The sequence below is a fragment of the Phyllopteryx taeniolatus genome, chromosome 22 (genome assembly GCF_024500385.1).
Source record: "Phyllopteryx taeniolatus isolate TA_2022b chromosome 22, UOR_Ptae_1.2, whole genome shotgun sequence".
Lineage (NCBI taxonomy): Eukaryota > Metazoa > Chordata > Actinopteri > Syngnathiformes > Syngnathidae > Phyllopteryx > Phyllopteryx taeniolatus.
Window position 1 is genome coordinate 2,507,158 of NC_084523.1, and position 22,075 is coordinate 2,529,232.

The 22,075-nt window shown below is 43.0% G+C and overlaps 1 protein-coding gene across 1 annotated transcript; it reads left to right on the forward strand.

The window, feature by feature from the left end:
- Positions 1 to 133: 133 nt before the first annotated feature.
- Positions 134 to 21,763, forward strand: ahcyl2b (adenosylhomocysteinase like 2b). The gene is made up of 17 exons (XM_061762872.1): positions 134 to 543; positions 11,920 to 12,028; positions 13,304 to 13,447; positions 13,899 to 13,999; positions 14,576 to 14,678; positions 14,751 to 14,845; positions 15,091 to 15,197; positions 15,433 to 15,549; positions 15,633 to 15,696; positions 15,778 to 15,866; positions 15,964 to 16,034; positions 16,716 to 16,810; positions 17,527 to 17,625; positions 18,256 to 18,324; positions 18,405 to 18,483; positions 19,679 to 19,799; positions 20,004 to 21,763. Exons 1-17 carry the CDS (start codon positions 217 to 219, stop codon positions 20,008 to 20,010), a joined length of 1,797 nt encoding a protein of 598 aa, XP_061618856.1. The 5' UTR covers positions 134 to 216; the 3' UTR covers positions 20,011 to 21,763.
- Positions 21,764 to 22,075: the final 312 nt, after the last annotated feature.

A 22,075-nucleotide genomic window follows, 5' to 3' on the forward strand; every position in this document is an offset into this window, starting at 1 on the left:
TCCCCACACATGTAATTGAAACAGTTTCCTTTTTAAAACACAGATCTAAAGTCTCGCTATTGTAACGTGAATTGTTAGCAAGTGTGTCAGAGGAGCTGTAGTCCAAAAACACGAAGAACTACAAGGACCAGAATGCATTTCGCACCTGAGCTTCCTCCGCTCACATCCGCTCGCCTCGCTGTAGTGTTGGGGAAAGGGACTTGGTGAAAACGAGCGATGTCTGTGCAGGTTGTGGCAGCGAAAATGGCAGAGGTCGAACTCAAAGACGTCGCGAAGGAATTATCCGCTGATTCTCCCATCACACCGACGTCGGAGGGAGTTATCGGCAGAAACTACCCGCGCGAGGCCGGTTCCTCCACCGCAGCGTCCCCGACCGCGGAGCCCTCCGCCAAAGCCGGGGAAGGCAGCCCGGGTTTGCTCGCCCCGAACGCCACCAAGATGCCGCAGGCGTCGGCGATGAAGCGTCCGGACCCGCAGCAGAACGGCGGCGAGGCGTTCGTCAATCGCGACGGCACCGTGGCCGAGGCACCGCGCATGAAAAAGGCGAGTGGGACGCTTGTGTTTTTCCTCCTTTTATGCTTTCTTCCCCCCCCCGAGCGCACGCTGTGTGGCTAAGCTAACAATGCTAACGGAGAACAAGGCTGATTCAGCTGTGTGACCTAACCTCAAAATAAACACTTTACAGTGTTCAGAACTTTGAAGACTGGACACTGGTGAACTTAAGATGTACTTTTGAATGTTTATTAGTCGTCAAACTGTTATGCTTCTTGGGAGTCCCACTGCCATTTTCCTTCATGCTCCAACACAGTGTTTCCCAACCTTTTATTAAGCCAAGACACATATTTTACATTAAAAAGTGGCAACACCAGAAACTAACTTAACTCGGAGCCACTTTAGTACGAACGCAAACAAGCCACTGTACCAAAATAGGACATAAAATGGTACAAATAGTTATCAAGCAATATGAAATGTCCATTAGTGTATTAATACTGACCAGTAAGTATCATAGTAATAGTACTGTTAGGACCAACTAAGTGAAATTGAATAATTTCTCACAGATCCCTCATGGCACCACTGTCTTAACCCGTCACTATAGCAACACAGCTTGACATGGGTGCTGTCACTTGAAAGGAGGCTCATTTTTGATTCACACGTGTCAGTCTGGACATGAGGACATTGTTCTAATTGAAGGGAATAGGAATGGCCATGTTCAAGGAAAAGTTGGACAAGCAATCCCGTGAGGGGGGCTGCTGTGTAGTGTATTTCCTCTGACAAGCGACTTGACATTGATTTGGAGCCAGAGGTTTGCATTGATCCTTTTTATTGATCTGCAGTTGCTTGTTCAGGAATGGTTTTCCGATGAGACCATAAATAACATGCGCGTTAGTCGAAAACCAAACGATGGGTTGGACACCTTGTGACAAGCACTCACGCAGCCCCCCCCCTGAAGAAAACCCACAATGGAGGGCACCCCAGCAGCAATGCAGAACAGATGGCCCTGTGCACCACGACTGGATCCTGACTATGGAAGCCATCCAGGAAGCAATTGGTAATTTGGACATACTTTGTCAGAATGCAAAAAACTGGACCTCCCGGAGAGCAGCACCCACATCTGGATTATTTCCCAGTTTGACTCCAAGAGAGCGGTATTTCACTTTCATTAGCAGTTTCATATAGATGATGCGTGGCAATCCACGGGGATTGTTTTGACGCAATCTTAATTCCCTGTTACATCAGGCATAGGTTGCCAGCTAGACAGGGTTCCTATGGCACGCGGCGTTATATATATGACCACAGCCGCGCCATGTGCATCTGTTCAAATCATCCAGTCCAGTAGAAAGTGGAAGGGGTTGGAGAGTGGGGTGCGTTTACAACCGGTTAACGCTTTTAATCTTTATCGTGTCATCCTCATGAGAGGATTAAAACGCCAGCTCTGTGTTGTAAGCGGGGCCCAGATGTGAGCTGTTTTCAGCGATTAGTTTTATTGTAACCTGTTGTGCACACACAGCTTGGTGCTAATGTCTCCCAGCTTCCGGGATGTCTCTCACAGTTGAAATATGCAAGATGATTTTAGAATCCTTATTCATTTGAAGTTTTGTACTTGTATGGATGCATTTGAGATCTACGGTAAGGATGCGTTCTTTGCTAATAGGACAAACCTTTTCGGCCCACTTCTTCAAATATATATTTTCTTCTCTTTTGGGGTGGAAAAAAAACAAACTGTCAGCTCATCTGACCACTTGTCTGATTGTTTTTTTTTCTTCTTTCCCTTCTCTCTCTAAACGCCTGCTATTTTCCAAGGCAAACATCCCAGATGGTTTCCCGCAGCAAACCATCTGTTACCTACAGTTAATCATTCTCCACTGCCCCCCTCCGCCCTTTTTTTCCCAAAATTCACCCAGTGTCCAAAAAAAAAAAAGAACACATGGAAAATTCAACATACAATTCCAGATCATCCCGCTTTGATGTAACGTTATGTCACATGAACTAAGCTGGTGTTCCTGGTATTGCTTGCCGGCTAACAGGCTTACAGTGTGACCTGTGGCTGCCCTACATGGGAAATGGAGTGGACGGAGGAATGGGTTATGTATTCCCCCCCCCCAAAAAAAAGCCTTTGGTTGTTTATAAAGGCTACACAAATCAGCACTAACCTTTACTGTCACATCATTTATACCAGTGATTCCCAACTGGTGTGCCTCGGGAAATCGTCCCAAAATTATTAACTGCCAATAAAGAATTTGTACTGTTCGTCTGTCTATGCTAGCGATGTATAGTGACAAGCAGAACAATTAAAGGATCTTCCGTTTGGTGATGTGTGTTTTGTTGAGTTGTGTACAGCGAGATGTTTTTCTCCAGGAAAATATGTCCCTTGGCTCAATAAAGGGTGGAAAATATTTCCAGCGCGTTGTAGTCACGTGACTCGATTCGGTTGGGTCGCCGGCTTCCGTGTGCAGCTCTCCGCATTTGTACCGCAAGTGTGAACAAACCCAAAGGCTTGAGTACGCATCCGTACGACGTGCAACACACAAGGGAATGTTGCGCGATAGCGTCAGGAAAACGGAAGACCCACTGCTTCCCAAATAGCCCCTTGTGTCTTTCTGTGTTCGAGTTAAAATTAACTGCATCAGAATAAACTTGAGAGTTGAAAATGTTCTGAACGTAAATGTCTGTTTGCACACTTCGGCAGGCGCAGGCATGCAATTAGCTTTGTAAAAAGGATGAGGTTTTGTGCTAGTTTATGGTTTCTGTGGTTCTGTATTGCAGGGGTTCCCAACCACTGTGCCGTGAGTGATCATCAGGTGTGCCGCCGGAAATGGTCACTTATTAATTAGCTTCAAATAATGCAGCTTTGTTCTCTCTATGTGACAAGCAGAACAATAATTCCTCTTTTATGGGAAGGCAGGAGGTACAATAACCCTGTGTATCCACCTGTTGCCATTCTTACAACAGAATAATAGCTTTGTGTTCAACGAAATGTGCTGACAAAACTAATTGGTTATTGAGTCATCATAGATAATGTTGATTATTGTCAGCGGTGACACAGACGTTCAATATTTCTGGCTGTTAAAGATTAATTCGTCTTTGTCTGGTAATAATTGTAAAATGTCTCAGGACTATGTCAGCTGTGCTCTGAGGGGATTTATTGCTGATGTAATGAGCTATCAGCGAAACCCATTTTCGGCCGTCGCGGGGCTCCATTATAGCCCCTCGCCAAGCTTTTCATGTCAGACCACTTGCTTTTTCTGCTTCATCTCCTCGCTCTCATCGGCCCTGCTTTGTTCCTACCATGAAGTAGATTGCCGCTACTCACTGCCTCATTCCCTTCCTGCGCTTCGTGGCCTCGGTCTGCCCCCTCGCAGTGCAAAAAAGTGAAGGCGTGCGCCTGTTCACACCCTCCTAACCACTTCCTTCCATCCTTTGAGGCTTACTCAGGAAATGAACTGTTGGTCCTTTACACCACTTTGACTTGCTGTCGCCACGCGTTGACACGTCGCCTTAGCACTTCACAGATGGATTGTTCTAGTCATTCTTTTTTTGTTGAGTACCATGATCTCCTGTTTAACGCGGGTGATACGTTCCAGACCCACTCGCAGTAGGTGAAAATCTACGGTATAGCGAGACCAATGCTGTGCGATGTGAAGATATATGTGTGTGTGATATAAGTAACATATGTAACAATTCATTTATTAACACCTTTACTGGTTAAATGGTTGGCATACTTGAATGTTTCTTGAAGCATATTGTTATTGTGTTTATTTGAATTCTGTGCACTTTATTGGATTCCTTGAAGTCCAATTGTACCTCCAGATATTTTGAATTGTATTTTTTTCCACTGGATATTTGTGTTTTTATTTTTTCTGTGTTTTCTATGTAAAATGTGTTTTCCCCAAAAATGGAGTTGAGGTAAGGAAAAAAACCTTCATTAATATCATGTAATTTGCAGGAAAAATAATGTATCAAAATGAATATTGTTTTCAGGATTTAAAAGTACCTTTTACGGAATATATAATTTTGTGCATATGGCACGTCACTGAGCGAGACCATCTAAAAAATATTTTTTATATATAGTTTTAGCCCTCCACATGCTTTAACACATTTAAATATAGTAAAACACACTTTTTAAAGGTCTCACTCTCTCACTTGCACAATTCCCCAAATAAGAGGCAAACCATGCTTGCTTCAAGTTGTTTATTTGGTACTCCCAGTTGAAGTTTACTGTAAAACTAACAAATTAAAAACATATTTGTTGTGTTTAAACACCAAAATGTTGAGCCAAAAAAATATGGACTATTTCAGCTAACAGAAGTCCGCTAGCTTAATCCTAACATCTAATGCAAAACACCAGCGATGGGCTAACCGAAGTTAGCATCGATGTTACAGTAATTATAAACCTTCAAACAGCTGCTACTTTAGCATTACAGTAATTATACACCTTCAAACAGCTGCTACTTTAGCACACATGGCCCAGCAGCACATAAAAATAGAGAATGCAACATACAACTTACTCACAGGCTTACATTATCTCTGCTCTGTGGGAGCGACGACTATTACTGGGCGACTATTGGGGACCTTCTCTGCCTTTTCTGCTTGCTAAGTACACTGCATCTCTTCCAGTAGACCTCAGTGCTGCTTGGTATTTTGCAGCACAACATCATACCACATGAAGGCACGCAACTGTAAATTCAGACTTGCCCGAATGCTTCACAAAAAAACCAAAAACTAAAGTTACAACTACATATGTTTAACAGAAAAATCTGCAATATTGCCCGCCATATAGTGGGGGATGTGTGTGCCTCTTAACCTTTCTGGAATCTTTGTAATGATATTTAAAAAAAACAAAAACAAACTAAGAACCATGTCGTTCTAACATAAGCTACCCTCTTTGACCCATGTTGCCCAATTTCAGGCGACTGAAGGGAAATGGAGCATACAGGTGTTTCCAGGAACCTGTGTGTTAGTGTGAAATGTGAAACCCTTTCGGTTTCCTCACTGACAAACCGGCGTGTACGTCGTGAAAATGTGCATCCATGTGACCAGTGGCGTGGACACGGGTGGACGTCGGCTCAGTTTGTAACGTGACGGGGAATGCAACAACGGGAAATAACAATTTAAAAATACATTGTTGTGTTTGTGAAACTGGAGAACTTTTGTCAAATTGGGTTTTGCGTTGTTTTTCTCAAGCTTCTGCGCCTTTCATGAAGTCCTCACACTCTGATTCCATAATAGTTATGTACTTGTCAGTAAGATGAAGTAAAACCCCTGAATACTGGTTTCATGGTCCCAAAGAAACTCACTGACCTGCTGTTTCATTCAAAAATAGAGCAGCACCACCCGTCTTGATGTTGTTTGATGTAATTATAGTCAGCCCTTAGGGAATGAGGGCTGTTTTTGGCAAAGTCAGAGGAAGATGAATACATACAAAACAAACAACTGAAATTGCGCACTCCCAACAAAATCATTCAGTGGTTTTCCAACATTTGCGGGGTTAATTGTCCCATCGAGTTTAATTACCGGGATTACCAATCCATTTAAGCGTTTCAGACCACTGAAAGGCTTTATTGAGCCATTAAGAGCCAGAGTGGCCAAAAGGTAACAGGATGGACCGCACGCACCGATGGATGTTTGCCCGAGTAAACGCATGCTCATGTTTGTTACAGGTCATTAACGCAACTGCGTAAAAGCTGTGATATTGTTGATACGGTGCTCCATCAAATATTTCCACTCCCGTTATGAAGCCAAACGTCCCAAGATTGAATAACATATTATCCGCAGCGGTGACTTTGTCAAGGTCACGTAACCACCGTTCAAATGTGAGGCGACCTGAGGCTGATCGACATAACAGGAAACACGGATGTGTAACATGTCGTTTTTGTGTAATAAGTCCTTTTTATATAGAATTTAATTCGTTCATAAAGGTGGCTTATTTGTTTTAAATGATATGAAGGTATGAGTGTGTGTTTGGGGGGGGGTGACAATGAAACGTAGGGCTGGGCGATATGGCCTTAAAATAGAATCATGAAATTATATAGGGTTCCACAAAAATCCAATTTCCCATTTTATTTTTTCCCCCTGCACTTATTTTAAAAAAAGTGAATTAAAATGACATAATTCATAAACTTTCAGAATTAATATGCCTTTTATTCTAAAAAAAAAAAAAAAAAACGCACCACTTTATTCATGAAACAATGATGGATTTATGTGATGTCACAATCATATCAGAGCTTTTAATCGGCCCAAAGCTAAGGTATGGAGGAGTAGTTTGTTTCTGTTTATTGTATTGACTGCCAGGCCCTTTTTATGCTTTTTTAATTTTTGTAATTTTTTAAAAATGATATGACAATTTATTCCAAATTATTTCGTGGACCCCTATGTTATGGCTTGGAGACCCCCAGGAGTACCTGGATCCCAGTTTGAGAACCTGTGGTGTAAACGACAACAGGATGACTTCCTCCTGGCTGGTACTGTATAGCGAAGCCCCTGTTGACATGAAGGCTCTGGCAATGCACGTGCGAGCCCACTGGTAGCTGTGTGCCTCGCGTGCATGTATGCGCGGCGTTATTTACCACGCCAGCGCTTGTCGGCGCACATTAATCAGCAGGAAGCGCTCTTACATCACAGCCGCCCTCGGGGGCAGCTAGCGCCCCCGACGTGTGCACGGGCGGGCCACCTCACGATAGCTGCCTCCTCCTCCTTTCCCCGCCTGTTGGTGAGAGTGGTCGCACGTGTTTGGTTATTGGATGAGGAGGATAATAGAAAAATATAGTGAACCCCATTTTATGGCGAGGGATACGGTCTAGACACTGTAGGTTGAAATCTGTGCTATAGAGAGACCGTTATTATTCATATTTGTTATAGTTACATCCCTTCCACATTTAAACTTATTAAAACACACGAGGTGGCGCCTGATGGGATGGCATGTGACCTCAAATATGCACGTGAGCCTCAGGGTGTGAACTGTGGCCGACAGCAGCTGCTTCGTGAGTGTGCGGATTGTCTTCGAGTGTTCTTTGTGCAAACCAAACTGAAGCGTACCGGGTTGCGTAAATGATTTTGTCAGGTGTCGTGTTGGAGTTGCAAACTTCTCCCGCCCTATTGGAATGTTAGAAATCACAGCTGCTCCGGTTTTGTTATTCACAAAAATACAACAATTCCCCGATGCCCCATTTCAATATTGAGAAGTATCGGTATCACTTCCATGGTGTTTCTCGCGGGCGAGCCCAGCTTCTGTGGACAATGGCTCTTTTGTTGTGGGTGTCGTTTGAAGGTTCACTGGTTGCATGGATGATTCAGCATCTCTCGCAAGACAATGGAGACTTTGGTGTGGCTATTTACCTGGGCAGTTGATGATTGATTGTAGAGACCAGTTGAGGCGGCTTTCTTTTCCACATCACTTTAAACTTTTTCAACATCCACTTGCCTCCATTGTCCCCAATTCACCTAAGCCAGTTCATGTCTTGTAAAGACCCAAAAATCCACTGCCGCTGATAAAAGCATGACACCGCATACAAAATATCTTCAAATCTGCGGCCGTTTATGTAATGCCATTGAGTAACAGATGGCAAAGCTTGAGGATCAGTCTCTTGTGACACTAGAGGGATCCCTGTCTTTTTATTCATGTTGTCGTGCAAATGCCCAGATTGAGCCTATGAAGTTGCGTAACTGTGACTGCAGGCTGAGGGCCTGGTAAATATGAATTTACGGTATCTTTATCATGGAGGCAGAGTGGGAATCACCATCCGCCCCCATCCTTCTGTTGTGTTTGTGCCATTTTTGAGAGTAGAAAATCAAGGACCGGCTGATCGGTCAGAGATTGTATTTCCATAGGGCTCCCTGCTTCTACTGTGTTTGATTAGAATCAGGTTTCTGTCTCTATGGGTCTCGAAAGCCACAGAGAATGAAGCCCTCCCGTTGTGGGTGGGAAGCAAGTCATGTTACCGCAGAGGACGAGTGTCGAAAACCCTGCAGACCGCACAGCTGTATGATTGAAGGCACAGCTGCCTGTGCCTGCATATTGAGTCGGAACACATTCAAGCCGAGCCGTCATTACTTTGTTGATACAGTTCTTTCCTACGGAGAGGCACCTATGAAAACGTTCGTTCCCGTGGTTCACAGAAATACCTTCTATATCCTCTCAGTTGGCTGGGAAAACGTTAGCCGCATCCTTATCTAATAGAAGCCAAAGTGTCTTAATCTGTGAACGCCTGGTTACAGATTTTCCTCCAATTTATCGATTAGCGACAGTGGTCAAACCTGAGGCCTTATCTGCCATGTTGGCAATACATACTTGAAATTATTTTAAAGATTTTGAAATGGCCAAAGACACAAGGGTTTCTTCCATCTCGACGATCTTGCAAATACATACAGCGATACCTTGATTTACCGGTTTAATTCTGTGACTGAATTTATAACTCAATTAACTCGTACTTCAAATTTTGCTGAGCAGATGTTGTGGCGTTCGCTGGCGCTATCTAGCAGCAGGGTATCAATAGCTTGCCCATACATCAAATTTTGTTTGTTTGTCGTCTCAATTAAACAGATTATGCAAATCAGTCAAATCATACATACTGCAGGCAGTATTTTACCACGAAAAAAAATATTGTTTGCCACGTTTCTGAAAGTCGTGAATACACAAGTTTTTATGCGAATAACAGAAGGTAAGTTCGAGAAAAAAAAACAGGGAATGCTGTTTGGGATCAGGGAGTTAAAAAAACGATAACCGATCAACAATCCGATCACAAGTTGAGTAATGTGTCTATTTAAATGACTTGTTCATTTACTATGTATACTTGTGTACTGTCGACTGAGTATCTTCAAAAGTAATCTCTAGCATCTTAGACAAAAGGTAAAACATTAATGACCTCTAGGGGGCATTCAAGGATTGGCCACTGACGTAAGTTTTAAGTTTTCAGTCAGGTCAAACCAACATAAGAACATGACAGAAATAATGGGTGCTAACGAAGTGTAATTAAATTACTTCGTACACACTGAAACTTTAAAGCATGAGTCAACAGAACGCCGGCATGTTTACGTACAACCGTTAGTGCTAGCACTAGCTTGCTAGGCTACCTAACGTTTTGTTGCCTGCTTGTGAGGCGTATCGTATTAAAAGTACGTGAACATACCTCAACCAATGCATGAATGAAAGTCCTCACACACACACACTACATTTGCGATCTGTTGTTGTTGTCATCGCCATGGTAACGCGTGTATCCGGTCGCGTTTGAGTTGACAAGATAAAGCCCAGTGACTGTAAAAGACGGGATGCGGTGGTATCAGAGTACAAGATTTTATTGCAGTAGTCTGACATAGTGCAATCGTGAAAGACCAAATTTGTCTTGTAGTCTGATCCAGATATTTACAGTACTACGTCAAAAGACGCGTGACAAGGCTAAAAATCAACTAGATTTTGGATTCAAATATGCTGTACACGATGGCGACACGGAGTAAATGTCTTTTGCGGAGCCGATCAATGACGTCATAGATCGGATCGACGAATTATGACAAAGCCGACCTGCATAAAATGCTAATTATCGGGCGATACCGATCAGGCCGATGTAAAGTCTCGCAAAGAGGTAAATTCCCGAATGCTGAACCCAGACCGCGAATATGTGGGGGTCCACTGTATCTAGAAACGTAGACTTCCATCCATTTCCAGATGAGTTGGTAGCATTGCTGCCTTGTACAGATTACATTGTGGTGGCATTATTAGCCTCCACTGCTAGTTAGCTGCCTTTGCGCTAAATGACTGTGGGTAAACTCTGCTGTATCATGTCACCCTGTGTGTTTGTTTTCTCTCGCCCTGAGGGTGCTTTTGTTTTTTTTCCACTGACCCAAGACACGGTGTCTCAACTAACCTGTTGACTGCGCTTTCCCGGAACACAACCTCCTCAGAGTCAGTTATTTGCTTTGTCACTGTATAGCATCATAAGCAGATAGTGCAAAAAAACAAAACAAAAAAACCAAGCCAGTGTGATCTCTTGATTTAGGTTAGTGCTTAGTGTCACTTAAGGGATTCTCACATAGACATAAGCTACCGGGCTTAGACCATCTTCTCTACCAAAATCCAACAGCACGTCTTTACTTTCAGTCATTCTAAAGCCACGCTCTTCTATGTATGTTGACAGAACATTGTAAGAGATTATTCAAATTATTCATTTGAGTGTGCCCCCTGCTGCTCTTTTCATCTTAGTTCAGTTTATACTCTGCTTTCTTTACTACAACCACTAATCAATGGATGCGGTACATTTACATAAACCGAGCACACTGCGCTCTTGTTTGAGAGGTGCTCATTTATTATTAATTATTAATCCACTCAGCTAGTGGACAGCTCAGATCTGGCTGGTAAAATGCTGGAATGGTTAACCCGCATTTAGCTGGCTGGTTTGTAATGAGCAGCAGATTAGAACATCAGCTCATTTGCAGCGTGAAATTTGATCTTTAAATCTAATCGCAGCACGTTATAAAACAGATTAATACAAGATTTTCTATAAATGCTGACAAAGCTCTGGCTTTCCAAGGAATTTGCACTTGAATGCACTCACTTAACCTTTGTTCACTCGCATCGCACTTCTCATTTCGTGTGGAAGTACTGTACCTAGTGTTCTAGAACTGCAGCTAACTAGCGCTAGTTTTGTCCTAAAAACAACTCTTAAGCCACCTCGAGCCGCGGCTCCTTGGCTCCCAAAATTACCCCAAATCTCTCCACTCTGAGCTCCTAAAGCCCATCATCTAACCTCAATCGGGTAAACCTCAGCAGACAAAAATCTGCATTATACCCACCCTTTTTATGGCTGGCCGAGTTATTTGCAGTATCTGCCATCTGAAATTCTGCAATTCAGGGGCTTTATGAGCTGAGAAATTGTCCGTGAATTGTATCTTACCCCTAGTTAGTCTTAATCTTTTACTTGCGCATTCATATTGTTCAGTTTTTTTATTAATCCCACCAAATAATCTCCAAGCGGGCATGATAACTGTGGGTGTGTAGCAGGAGTCAGGGACTAAAAAGAGAGCTAAAGGGAGCCCAAACGAAAGGAAGGGAAACAATTAATTGCATTGTGTCTGCCTGCGCTGTCGGACCAGTTTGGGCTGGATTGCAAGAAGAGATTAGTGACCATAAAGAACCACAACGACAAGAGCTTGGCTGATTTTCAAGTTCCTTGACAGTGGGCTCCAGCAATATCTGCGCATTTCCCCCCGGTCACATTGATTTATGGTGGGGATAAGTCATCCTTTCAAATTATAATATATTGATAATACGAGTACAGAAGGATCTGTGGAAAGATTCATGGCGTGATTTGAATCAGTAACCTTCGATGTCGCAGGTCCATTTTTACACTTGACTGTTGGCAAAATGAATGTTTTGGTGATTCCGGTTTCAAAAGCACCAAATTCTGATCTTGTCTTCCTCTCGACCAGCAGATCCAGTTCGCAGACCAGAAACAGGAGTTCAACAAGCGGCCATCCAAGATCGGCCGTCGTTCTTTGTCGCGCTCCATTTCTCAGTCGTCCACAGACAGCTACAGTTCAGGTAAGCCAACGTATCCTTCCTCCTCTTGCCGGTTCCTTGTATTCTCACAGAATCATCTCACACCTGTCGTTCAAATTCCTCTGATGGTTTCCATTGGTAACACTTTCCCCAAGACCACTCTGTTCTCATGTCAGGTCTTTAAGCATTACTTTTGGAATGTAGGAGGAAGCTGGAGAAAACGCACACAAGCGCAATAAGAACATGCAAACTCCACCCAGGAGAGCTTGAGGCGAGATTCAAACGCAGAACCTCAGGAGTTAATTGTGAGACAGACGTGCTAATCAGTAGTCCCCACCGTGCCCTATCCGAAACAAATTTGGACAGAATGGAGCCAAAGTGCTCCAAGTTACCTTTTAAACAGTCGTATATTATGAGGCAAATATGTTCAACTCAGTGGGAGAAAAAAGTCCCTTTTTACTTCATTTGCTGACATCAATGTTTTCAGTTCCTCATCTCATTTCAGCATTGTTTAAAAAAATGGTGGCTAAACACATTTTAAGGCTTGCATGATCGCATCACAGTCATTTTGGTCCATTACACAGGTTTTATGGTGCAAACACATGTCCTCTATCCAGTGTTATAAACAATTGGAGTATGCCTAGTGTGATCATCTCCACTGGCCATGTATGTTCTATTTAGATACGGCTTTGGACTGTTTAGAAATATTTCTTGGGTTGATGTTGCTGCAATGTCCTTTGCCAGTATCTGTACATTCATCCTTATGACTTTTAAGATAACGTCGTCATTGTTGCACCCGCCCTTCCTTTTATGTCTGTATGGATGGAAGAGGTCAGAGGGGTTTTCATTTTTTCAAATTATCCCCGCACCCTTTTTCTTTCTTGGCACAGCACACAGCGTGTCCTTTTTACAGTTTTTACGGTGCGGCCGGATAAGGTGAGCACTTCTGCCTGGCGCTGCTGTGCGAGCTTGTTAGAAAGCGCTCTTGGGGTTGTGATGTTGTGATGGATGTCTCCTCAACAAAAGCGGGTTGTGTGGTGAGTCAGATTCGCACACGTCGCAGAGTACCAATGGCTCTCACCACCTTGTTGCTTTCCAATCTCCTGTTTATGTCTCACATAGCCACTGTGTGTCTACACTGCACTTCAGTACATTATTTAGATACAAAGCTTGGTATAAACCTCTAACATTTGATTCAATAATAAGGAGGTTGTCTAGACACCCAAGGTCTCATGAAGAGGGTTGCAACCTCCAAATCAGGGTATTCATAACTTTATTCACGCCGTCATGGTGACAAATCTGCTGTTTGTTTTCCAGCGGCGTCATACACGGACAGCTCCGATGACGAGACGTCTCCTCGGGACAAACAGCAGAAGAACTCGAAGGGCAACGGCGACTTCTGCATCAAAAACATCAAGCAGGCTGACTTTGGACGCCGAGAGATCGAGATAGCCGAGCAAGGTTTGTGGTTTGTTGCTCGACTGTGGTTTCTTTTGTCAACACGGCGTGGACAGGTTTGTGAAACCAGCATCTTCGGTGTTACAGAAAAAGCATAAAAAATATGCGGATAGGCATGGTGTAGGTGTGTTTTTCAGTGAATAGTTCTAGCAATGTTCTGCGGGGGGGGGGAAAAAAATCCCAAATCGATGAACGTTCACCCTGAACGGAACACTCAATCACTGCTAGTATGATGTTGTAGAAATTAAGCCTCAGTTGAACCCTGCCACTCAAACACAACTCACAAACACGCACACACATAAAACCATCTTTAGCGTCAGTACCTCCTTCAGCTGGATGAGTCGATCGGCTTAGCGATGAAGTATTAGAGGGATTAAATGATCATACAATGAATTCCTTCACGCAACGCTCCTTTTATCCATTCAGATGCCTGACGTATGCTTTCCCCCTCTAGAGATGCCGGCCCTCATGGCTCTGAGGAAGCGAGCCCAGGGCGAGAAACCCCTCGCCGGCGCCAAGGTGGTGGGCTGCACCCACATTACTGCCCAGACTGCTGTGAGTGTGGAAAAAAAAAAAATATATATATATATATATATATATATAACAATCCTGTCCTATGGAGCAGTGGTTCTCAAACTGGGTCCCCGGAATCCCTGGTGTCTGTGAGTTGTAGCTTGGGGGTCTGCAAAATAATTTTCAATAAATCATGTCAAATCAAAAAAAAAACACAGGTGTGCCGATGAAGCAATAAACCAATCACTTCCCACGACCTTTGGCCCAATTAAAATCCCTGATAGGATTGGAACGTATCATCACATAAATCTGATATCCCTCCATGAATGTTTTTTAAAAATGTTTTCGAAGGTAACAGGAACAAAGTGCTACTTTTTTCAAACTGAAAATGTGTATTTTTTCTCCTTTCTTTTGAGAATATCTTTTCCAGAATAAAAGGCATAATATTATGAGAACACTGTAAATTGTTATTTTTGAAATCCACTTGTTAGAATCTCCCGTGTGAGGGAATCCCTGGACCCAAAAACTTTGAGCTCCCTCGTTTGACACTGCTCACAGTCTGTGAGGGAATGTACTCTAGGTTTAGAGAATCAACTTTTTCCGGCCCCCTCCCTTCAGGTGCTGATGGAAACTCTGTCAGCTTTGGGTGCTCAGTGCAGATGGGCGGCCTGTAACATCTACTCCACCCAAAATGAGGTGGCAGCTGCTCTGGCAGAAGGAGGTGGGACACCGTCTTGCCCTTGTTTCTTCTCTTCCTATTCTCTTTCGATATACAGCATCTCTGTGTGTCCAGGTTTCAGTGTGTTTGCATGGAAGGGTGAGTCCGAGGACGATTTCTGGTGGTGTATCGATCGCTGTGTCAACGTGGAAGGCTGGCAGCCCAACATGGTACCACATTTTCCTGTACATGCCGATTATGTCACCAGTTTTTAGGACTTGGGACTTACTCGGCTTAAACTTAGGAAAGACTCCTTGTTTAAGACCTGCACAAACATTGTGTCTTTTATCTCTGATAAAAGTATCTCGTCTTTGTTCCTTCTTTATATGTAGTCGCTAATGCATTTTGAATCATAGTTATGAGCAGTTCAATTTGCCTCTGTGCTGAACCTCTCATTGTACCACGTTGCCTCCAGATCTTGGACGACGGTGGCGACCTGACCCACTGGATCTACAAGAAGTACCCCAATATGTTCAAGAAGATCAAGGGCATTGTGGAGGAGAGTGTCACTGGTGTGCACAGGTAGGACCAAACTATTTCCAGAAAAAAAAAAAGACTAAACTAAACTAAAATGCAGGATGAGTGCTGGTTTAAAAAGTCTCACCCAGTTCCTGGTGCCATATCACCATCTAGTGGTGACATGTACATCAGGACACACCGTTCTAGAAAAAGCAATCCCGATAGATGGATGAAAGCAATTAGTTCCACTGCACCTAATATATGATTCATAGCACTGTTATGCACATTACACTCGCAGGCTTTACCAGCTGTCCAAGGCCGGAAAGCTGTGCGTCCCCGCGATGAATGTCAACGACTCTGTGACCAAACAGAAATTTGACAACCTCTACTGCTGCAGGGAGTCTATCCTAGATGGGTATGGGCCCATTTTTGGATGTGTTAGAAGGACAATTAAATTCCACCTTCAATAATCTGACTGCCACTGGCGCTTGTTTCTAGATTGAAGAGGACGACTGATGTCATGTTTGGAGGCAAACAAGTGGTGGTGTGTGGGTATGGAGAGGTAAAGCTCCTCACCCGCATTGGCTTTCCTCTCACATGGTTGTTGATACACAATTGAATATTTGCTGTTTGGCACCCTCAGGTGGGAAAAGGCTGCTGCGCCGCACTCAAAGCAATGGGCTCCATTGTGTACGTCACAGAGATCGACCCCATCTGTGCCTTGCAGGCTTGGTACACCTCCACCCGCCTGTGTACTTTCTCAACGCCGCTATTGACATTTCACTATTGACATTTCAGTCTCATTCTCCTTTCTGTTTTCCATTGACAGCATGGATGGCTTCAGGCTGGTGAAGCTCAATGAAGTCATCAGACAAGTGGATATCGTCATCACCTGCACGGGTGTGTTCGCATCCTCCCTTTGTTTTGTTTGTACAGCATAATTGCTAGATTAGCCGGTACTACACGATGAAGAACGTCAGCTTGTGGAAGTCATTATTCCAACTCAGAATTATTTGAGCGCTTTACTGCCTCAGTGTTTCTCACCCAAGATATTTATATAGCAAGATGGAAATAACTTCGGGAAGGCCACTCACTGTGTATTCAGGAGGAGTCCGTGATGATATTGTGTCAATGTACTCATAGATTGACTTATTTGCTTATTCAAATATCGGCCCGTTAAATTGAAAACAAAGCTATTATACTCTTGCACGAATGGCAAAAGTAGAGAAGTAGTTTAATTGTACCTTCTGCGACATAGCAGAAAGGCATTTCATTGATCTGCATAGGTAGATGAACAAAGATACATTATTTGTAATACAGCACGAGTAATTTTGGGACAAATTAAGTGAAATTGGATCATTTCTCGCAGCACAGTGTTTGGGAATCTTTGCAGTACCCAAAGATACAGCTTTATGGTATTTTCCCAGATCTAATCTGTACACTGTAACTATATGTCAAACTAATTAACCGTGATGAACTGAGAAGTCATTCATTTAACATTTAGAATTTAATTACCCTTACTAGGTCTCTTGGGGCCACGTTTTCCCTCATCTGATTTTCCGTTTGCTGTCGTCCCATCAGGCAACAAGAACGTGGTGGTGCGGGAGAACCTGGACCGCATGAAGAACGGCTGCATCGTCTGCAACATGGGGCACTCCAACACCGAAATCGACGTGGTCAGTCACCAACTTCTTTATATAATGTTAATACTGGGAAAATCTTTATCCACGACATAATAGTAATCGTCTTAAAAGCCTGTAGGTTTTCATATACACTGTGCTGTGAAAATGTATCTTCTCCAATTCTTTTATTTTTCCGTGGTTTGCCCACTTTAATGTTTAAGATCATCAAACAAATGTAAACATGAGACAAATATAACTCAAGTGAACTTAAAATGCTGTTTTTAAATATTTTTAATTTAAGTTTCACTGATCACACTGAAGCCTGTTTTTTTTTTGTTTTTTTTTGTTTTTTTGTTTGTTTGTTTGTTTGTTTGTTTGTTTTGTTTTTTTACCTTAGTAAATGAAACCACCATTTGACAACAGCATTTTAAGTCCCCTGGGGTAATATTTGTCTGATATTTACATTTGTTTGATGATCTTCAACATGAAAGTAAGGAAACTATGCTAAAATATAAGAATTTGAGAAGGGGGCCAATGCTTTTTCACAGCGCTGTATAATGCAGCCGAGTGGGACATGATTGAATAAGGACAGATTAGTTTTCGATGGTTGTCATAGTTACTGCTGGTTTCATCTGAGCCTTGACAAAGGATCTTCTTGGCTTTCGTAGTTCATGAAGCATTCTAGTTGTCGTGATTGGAATAAGCTCATCCCCATCTAAAAATGGGAAGGCCGTAGACACGTTCTAACGCTTTTTGCTGTGAATCTGCAGGCAAGTCTGCGGACGCCCGAGCTGACCTGGGAGAGAGTGCGCTCTCAGGTGGACCACGTCATCTGGCCAGACAGCAAAAGGATAGTCTTGCTGGCCGAGGTACTCATACACGCATACGATAATGGTCTCCGATTTGAATACAGTGAAACCCCGTCTCGACCCACCGTTAATACGCTTTTAACACAATTCAGCTACTTAAAACATACTTTGTAAAGACATGGGAAGCTTATTTGAACGTGCGCGCACACTAAATTGCAGGCATAAAATCTATAGATAATACTGTAAGATTACACTGTCTGTATGTTCGATATGCGCCTTTAAGAGTAACTCATCGATGCACTTTAAGCGGTTTATTTAATGAATGAGACACTGTATGGCAAGGTAATTGAACGTTTCATATGGAGTAAGGCTTTGTTTCCTGCGCTTGTTGCTTAGTACGTGTGTAAAATATGTTTGGATGGAGACTTTTTTTAAACTGCTGCGACAGAACCAGAGCGGTGGTGACGGATCCAAGCAGACAACCTGCCAAGTCAGGGTGTCACGCCCCATCAGCCCCTCTTAATCACGCCCCATCCACCTCTATTATCACACACACATGCACTCTCTGGAGTAAAGAAAATTTTACATAAAATGAATGTGTATAAATGTGTCTCGATAAATAAATAATTACTGTGAAAGACATTCTTATTATTTTAATATTTTGGGGTGTCTTTTTCATCTACTTTGCAGGGTCGTCTTCTGAACCTCAGCTGTTCCACCGTGCCCACGTTTGTGCTGTCTATCACGGCCACCACCCAGGTAGAGCCGGACAATTGTCGATGGCTTCATTGGGCCGTGAGAAGCAAAAGGAATCATGACGTGTCTGTTTGTGTGGTCAGGCCCTGGCTCTGATAGAGTTGTATAATGCTCCAGATGGACGCTACAAGCAGGATGTTTATCTTCTGCCCAAGAAGATGGGTAAGATCTTCGGTTTTAAATTTGTATTTAATTCAGGGAATCTTTCACGTACCACTAGAGGGAGCGCTCATACTGGTACCGAATTTTGAGAGTCACTGGTGAAGAATATTTGCTCAATAACTATTTTTAAAATGCAAAGTGATCCAGGCCAGCTACTTTAAACTGAAATGTGGTGCTCAAGAGCCACATTGTTTATCAAACCCTCATGTCATCTACCCATCGTGTTGCTTGTTTTTTGCGGCATACACAGGGAGCCCACTAACCTCTTTTCAGGGTTGAGTCACGTGAAAAATGTAAAAAATGTATATATACACTTTGATAAACCATTTTTTTTTTTTGGGGGGGGGGGGGGGGGGGCTGTATTTCTAAATTATATAAAACCCATAGCTTATATATCATTGATTAATTCATTCATCTATCGTTCCGCTTCTCCTGACGTGCCGGAGCCCATTCCAGCAATCTTGGGGCGAGACCCCAAACCGGTCGCCAGCCAATCGCAGGGCACATGGAAACAAACAACCGTTCACGCACACATTCACACCTACGGGGAATTTAGAGTATTCAATTAACCTGCCATGCATGTTTTTGGGATGTGGGAGGAAACCGGAGTGCCCGGAGAAAACCCACGCAGGCAGGGGGAGAACATGCAAACTCCACACAGGCGGGGCCGGGATTTGAACCCCGGTCCTGAGAACTGTGTGGCAGATGTGCTAACCAGTCGCCCACCGTGCAGCTTATATATCATTGCAACAAATACTACAGAACTCTTAATAATGTAAATACTCAGTGAGCCGGAGTAAGGAATGGAGCGACTAAAGTATTCGAAAGTAGAGGAAGTCAGGATAAGTCTGTTTTGCCTCCAGGCGTGTTTAATTTCTCCGCTCCCTCACCCAATTTATGAGGTGGGCTGCGTCTGTTCGAATCCGCCTGCCTCCCACGACAGACGATCCTTCGCAGTCGAATACGTTTTAGCTCTGTATGAGTGAGAGGGGCCAAACGGTAAACAACGACAGCAAACCAAAATGTAGGTGACTTGGACCGTTGTGCGCTCGGAAAGGAAACCGTTTGACAAAGAAGGGGGGTGAGAGGAACCCGACGGGAGGATGGCAAGATGAAAAGCCGGCTGCTCTCTCTTCTCTTTGCCATCTGAATGATTCATTAATGCCACCCTTGTGTGTGTGTGTGTTGTGTGCAGATGAGTATGTGGCCAGCCTACATCTGCCGACATTCGACGCGCACCTCACAGAGCTGAGTGACGAGCAGGCCAAGTATCTGGGCTTGAACAAGAATGGTCCCTTTAAGCCAAACTACTATCGGTATGAAAACACTCAGTTGTTTTTGTGATGCATTTTGTCAACATGGAAACAATGTTTGGGTCCCGAATAATATCTGACTTTGGAAAATGTTTTATTGTTGTGTCACCTTTTTCCTTATTCACAACGTAAATGGCACAACAGTTTGAGGAGAAGCTTCCTACATTTCCCTGTCTCTTAATTTCATTTTTTGTGTCTTTTATCAAGGTATTAAAGCAGTCTCGGGGCAGTGCACAAAAGGAGACCGCAGGACTCCTCAAACCGCACAAACTCTTAAGAGGCCGAGGTGGAGGAAGACGGGACAGGAAAGTTAACACACATCTTTTAGAATGAATATAAGCGGGGAGGAGGGCAGGGCTCCAGCTGCGCCTGAGGGGGCAGTCATTTAATTTATTCCCACTTGACGATATTAATTAAAACCCTGAGGATGCGGCTCCTGCTGTTGTTTGCCACCAGCTCGCTCCCCGGGAAGCCTCGTCTCCCCCCGGAGGACTTTTGATTTCCCCTTTTTCCTCTCACGTGTGCGTCGCCACACTCTCCTCCCATCACCTTTTTATGGTTTCAACCAATACTCAAATATATATACTTTGTAAGAAAAACCATGATTTAAAAAAAAAAAAAAAAAAAAAAATGAAGACAATTTATTGAAGATTTTGTGCTTTTTACCCCCTGCCCTCCCTTGTTCTTTTTGTCGTCATCTTTTATACTTTTATTCTTGTGTATTGTTCCGGTTGGTGGGATAATACCTGGACAGGTGGGAATTAGCCAGGATCTCACAGTCCAATCATATTTCTTTTTGTAAGTATTACTTGACACGCTATTCCTCCTCGTTAAACTACAGTAGCAGTCCATTTTATTTTATTTTTTTAAAAGCCTGACTGTACAGTGATTGGTTCTTCCAGCTGTCACTTAAACTGCCTTTCGGCTTCAGTGTGGCTAAAAATGAAAAGCATTCGGGAGATTTTTATTATTATTATTATTCATAAAAAGTACCATATTGTATTCAAAGTGTTGTCAAATCATTACATACTGTATATTTACATATTTATATAGAAATGACAAATTTTCTACATTTTCTCCCTCTCATTGTCTTAGATCAATAAATGTAATCGAGATAAGCAATGAAATATTCAAATTATATGTGTAATAAATGTACCTATATGAATAAATACTGTGATTATATTAACAAAGATACCAAAACATACAGAAAGTTGGCTTGGGAACAAAGGATCCAAATTTGAAGTTTTTCCTTTTTTTTAAAATTTTTTTTTATTAAGTTTAGTTTCCAAACTGAAATGATTCTTATGGAAGCAAGCTTTCCTTGTCTTGCTTTTTCACATGTTTTGCGTTCTTCTGCTTAAAGTAGCGGGATCAACCACTCTGAAACCGCATGTGCGCCGCAGCTTTGATATCTTGCGGCTGTGCTGTTAATAAGAGTGAAACGGAGACCATCTTGAGCTTGCACAACCAGCTTGGCGAAACACTTAATTCCCAAATTGTTCCGGATGAGATTTGTGCTTTTCTTTTGCCCTAGAGTGAGTGTGACCTGCACGAGTGAATGGTGATTGTAATGTGTGTGTGTGTGTGTCTACATTTGCGTGTGTATGTGTGCTTTATAAACAGCTGCCTCAGGATCCAAGCCTGCGCGTTTTGAGGGTGGGAGAATTTCCGTTTTTTTGTCAGCCTCAAACTGACCATCGACCCGTGGGTCGGTGGGCAGGGGTGACACCAGCATCGCGTGTATGTATTATATATAGAATACACACATTCTATATACAGATATAACAACCTTTAAAAATCGTAGGAAGGAAAATAAATCATCTCTTGTATTTATTGTTGTAAATCCTTAAAAAAAAAAAAAAGGTGAAAATTCCTAAACATGTCTTGTCTCATAAAGAGAGGAAAGTGATGACGGTAGATGACGAGCAATAATCTGTAATCTCTAATAAAAATGTAAAAAAAACGTATCCTTGTCCCCCTTTGCGTTCTCTGTGCTGTTTATTGCATTGATTTGGCAGTGTTTGGGGGAGGGCTGCGAATGCGCGCGCGCGCGTGCGTGCAGCTGCCAAGGTCCGTCAAGACCCGCCTGACCTCATCCCAGCCGGCACTGATCAGACGAGCTCGCCTCTGACATCTGCTGACTGTTGGGCCTTGATTTATTCCCTGCGTTTGCCTCGCCCTTTGTCGAAAATCTATTTTGAATAATGTTGGAATGGAGAAAATCCTCCGTTGTAGCAGCCAATCGTGTCTGCTTGTTCACCGTACAGCAATCTTTGAAG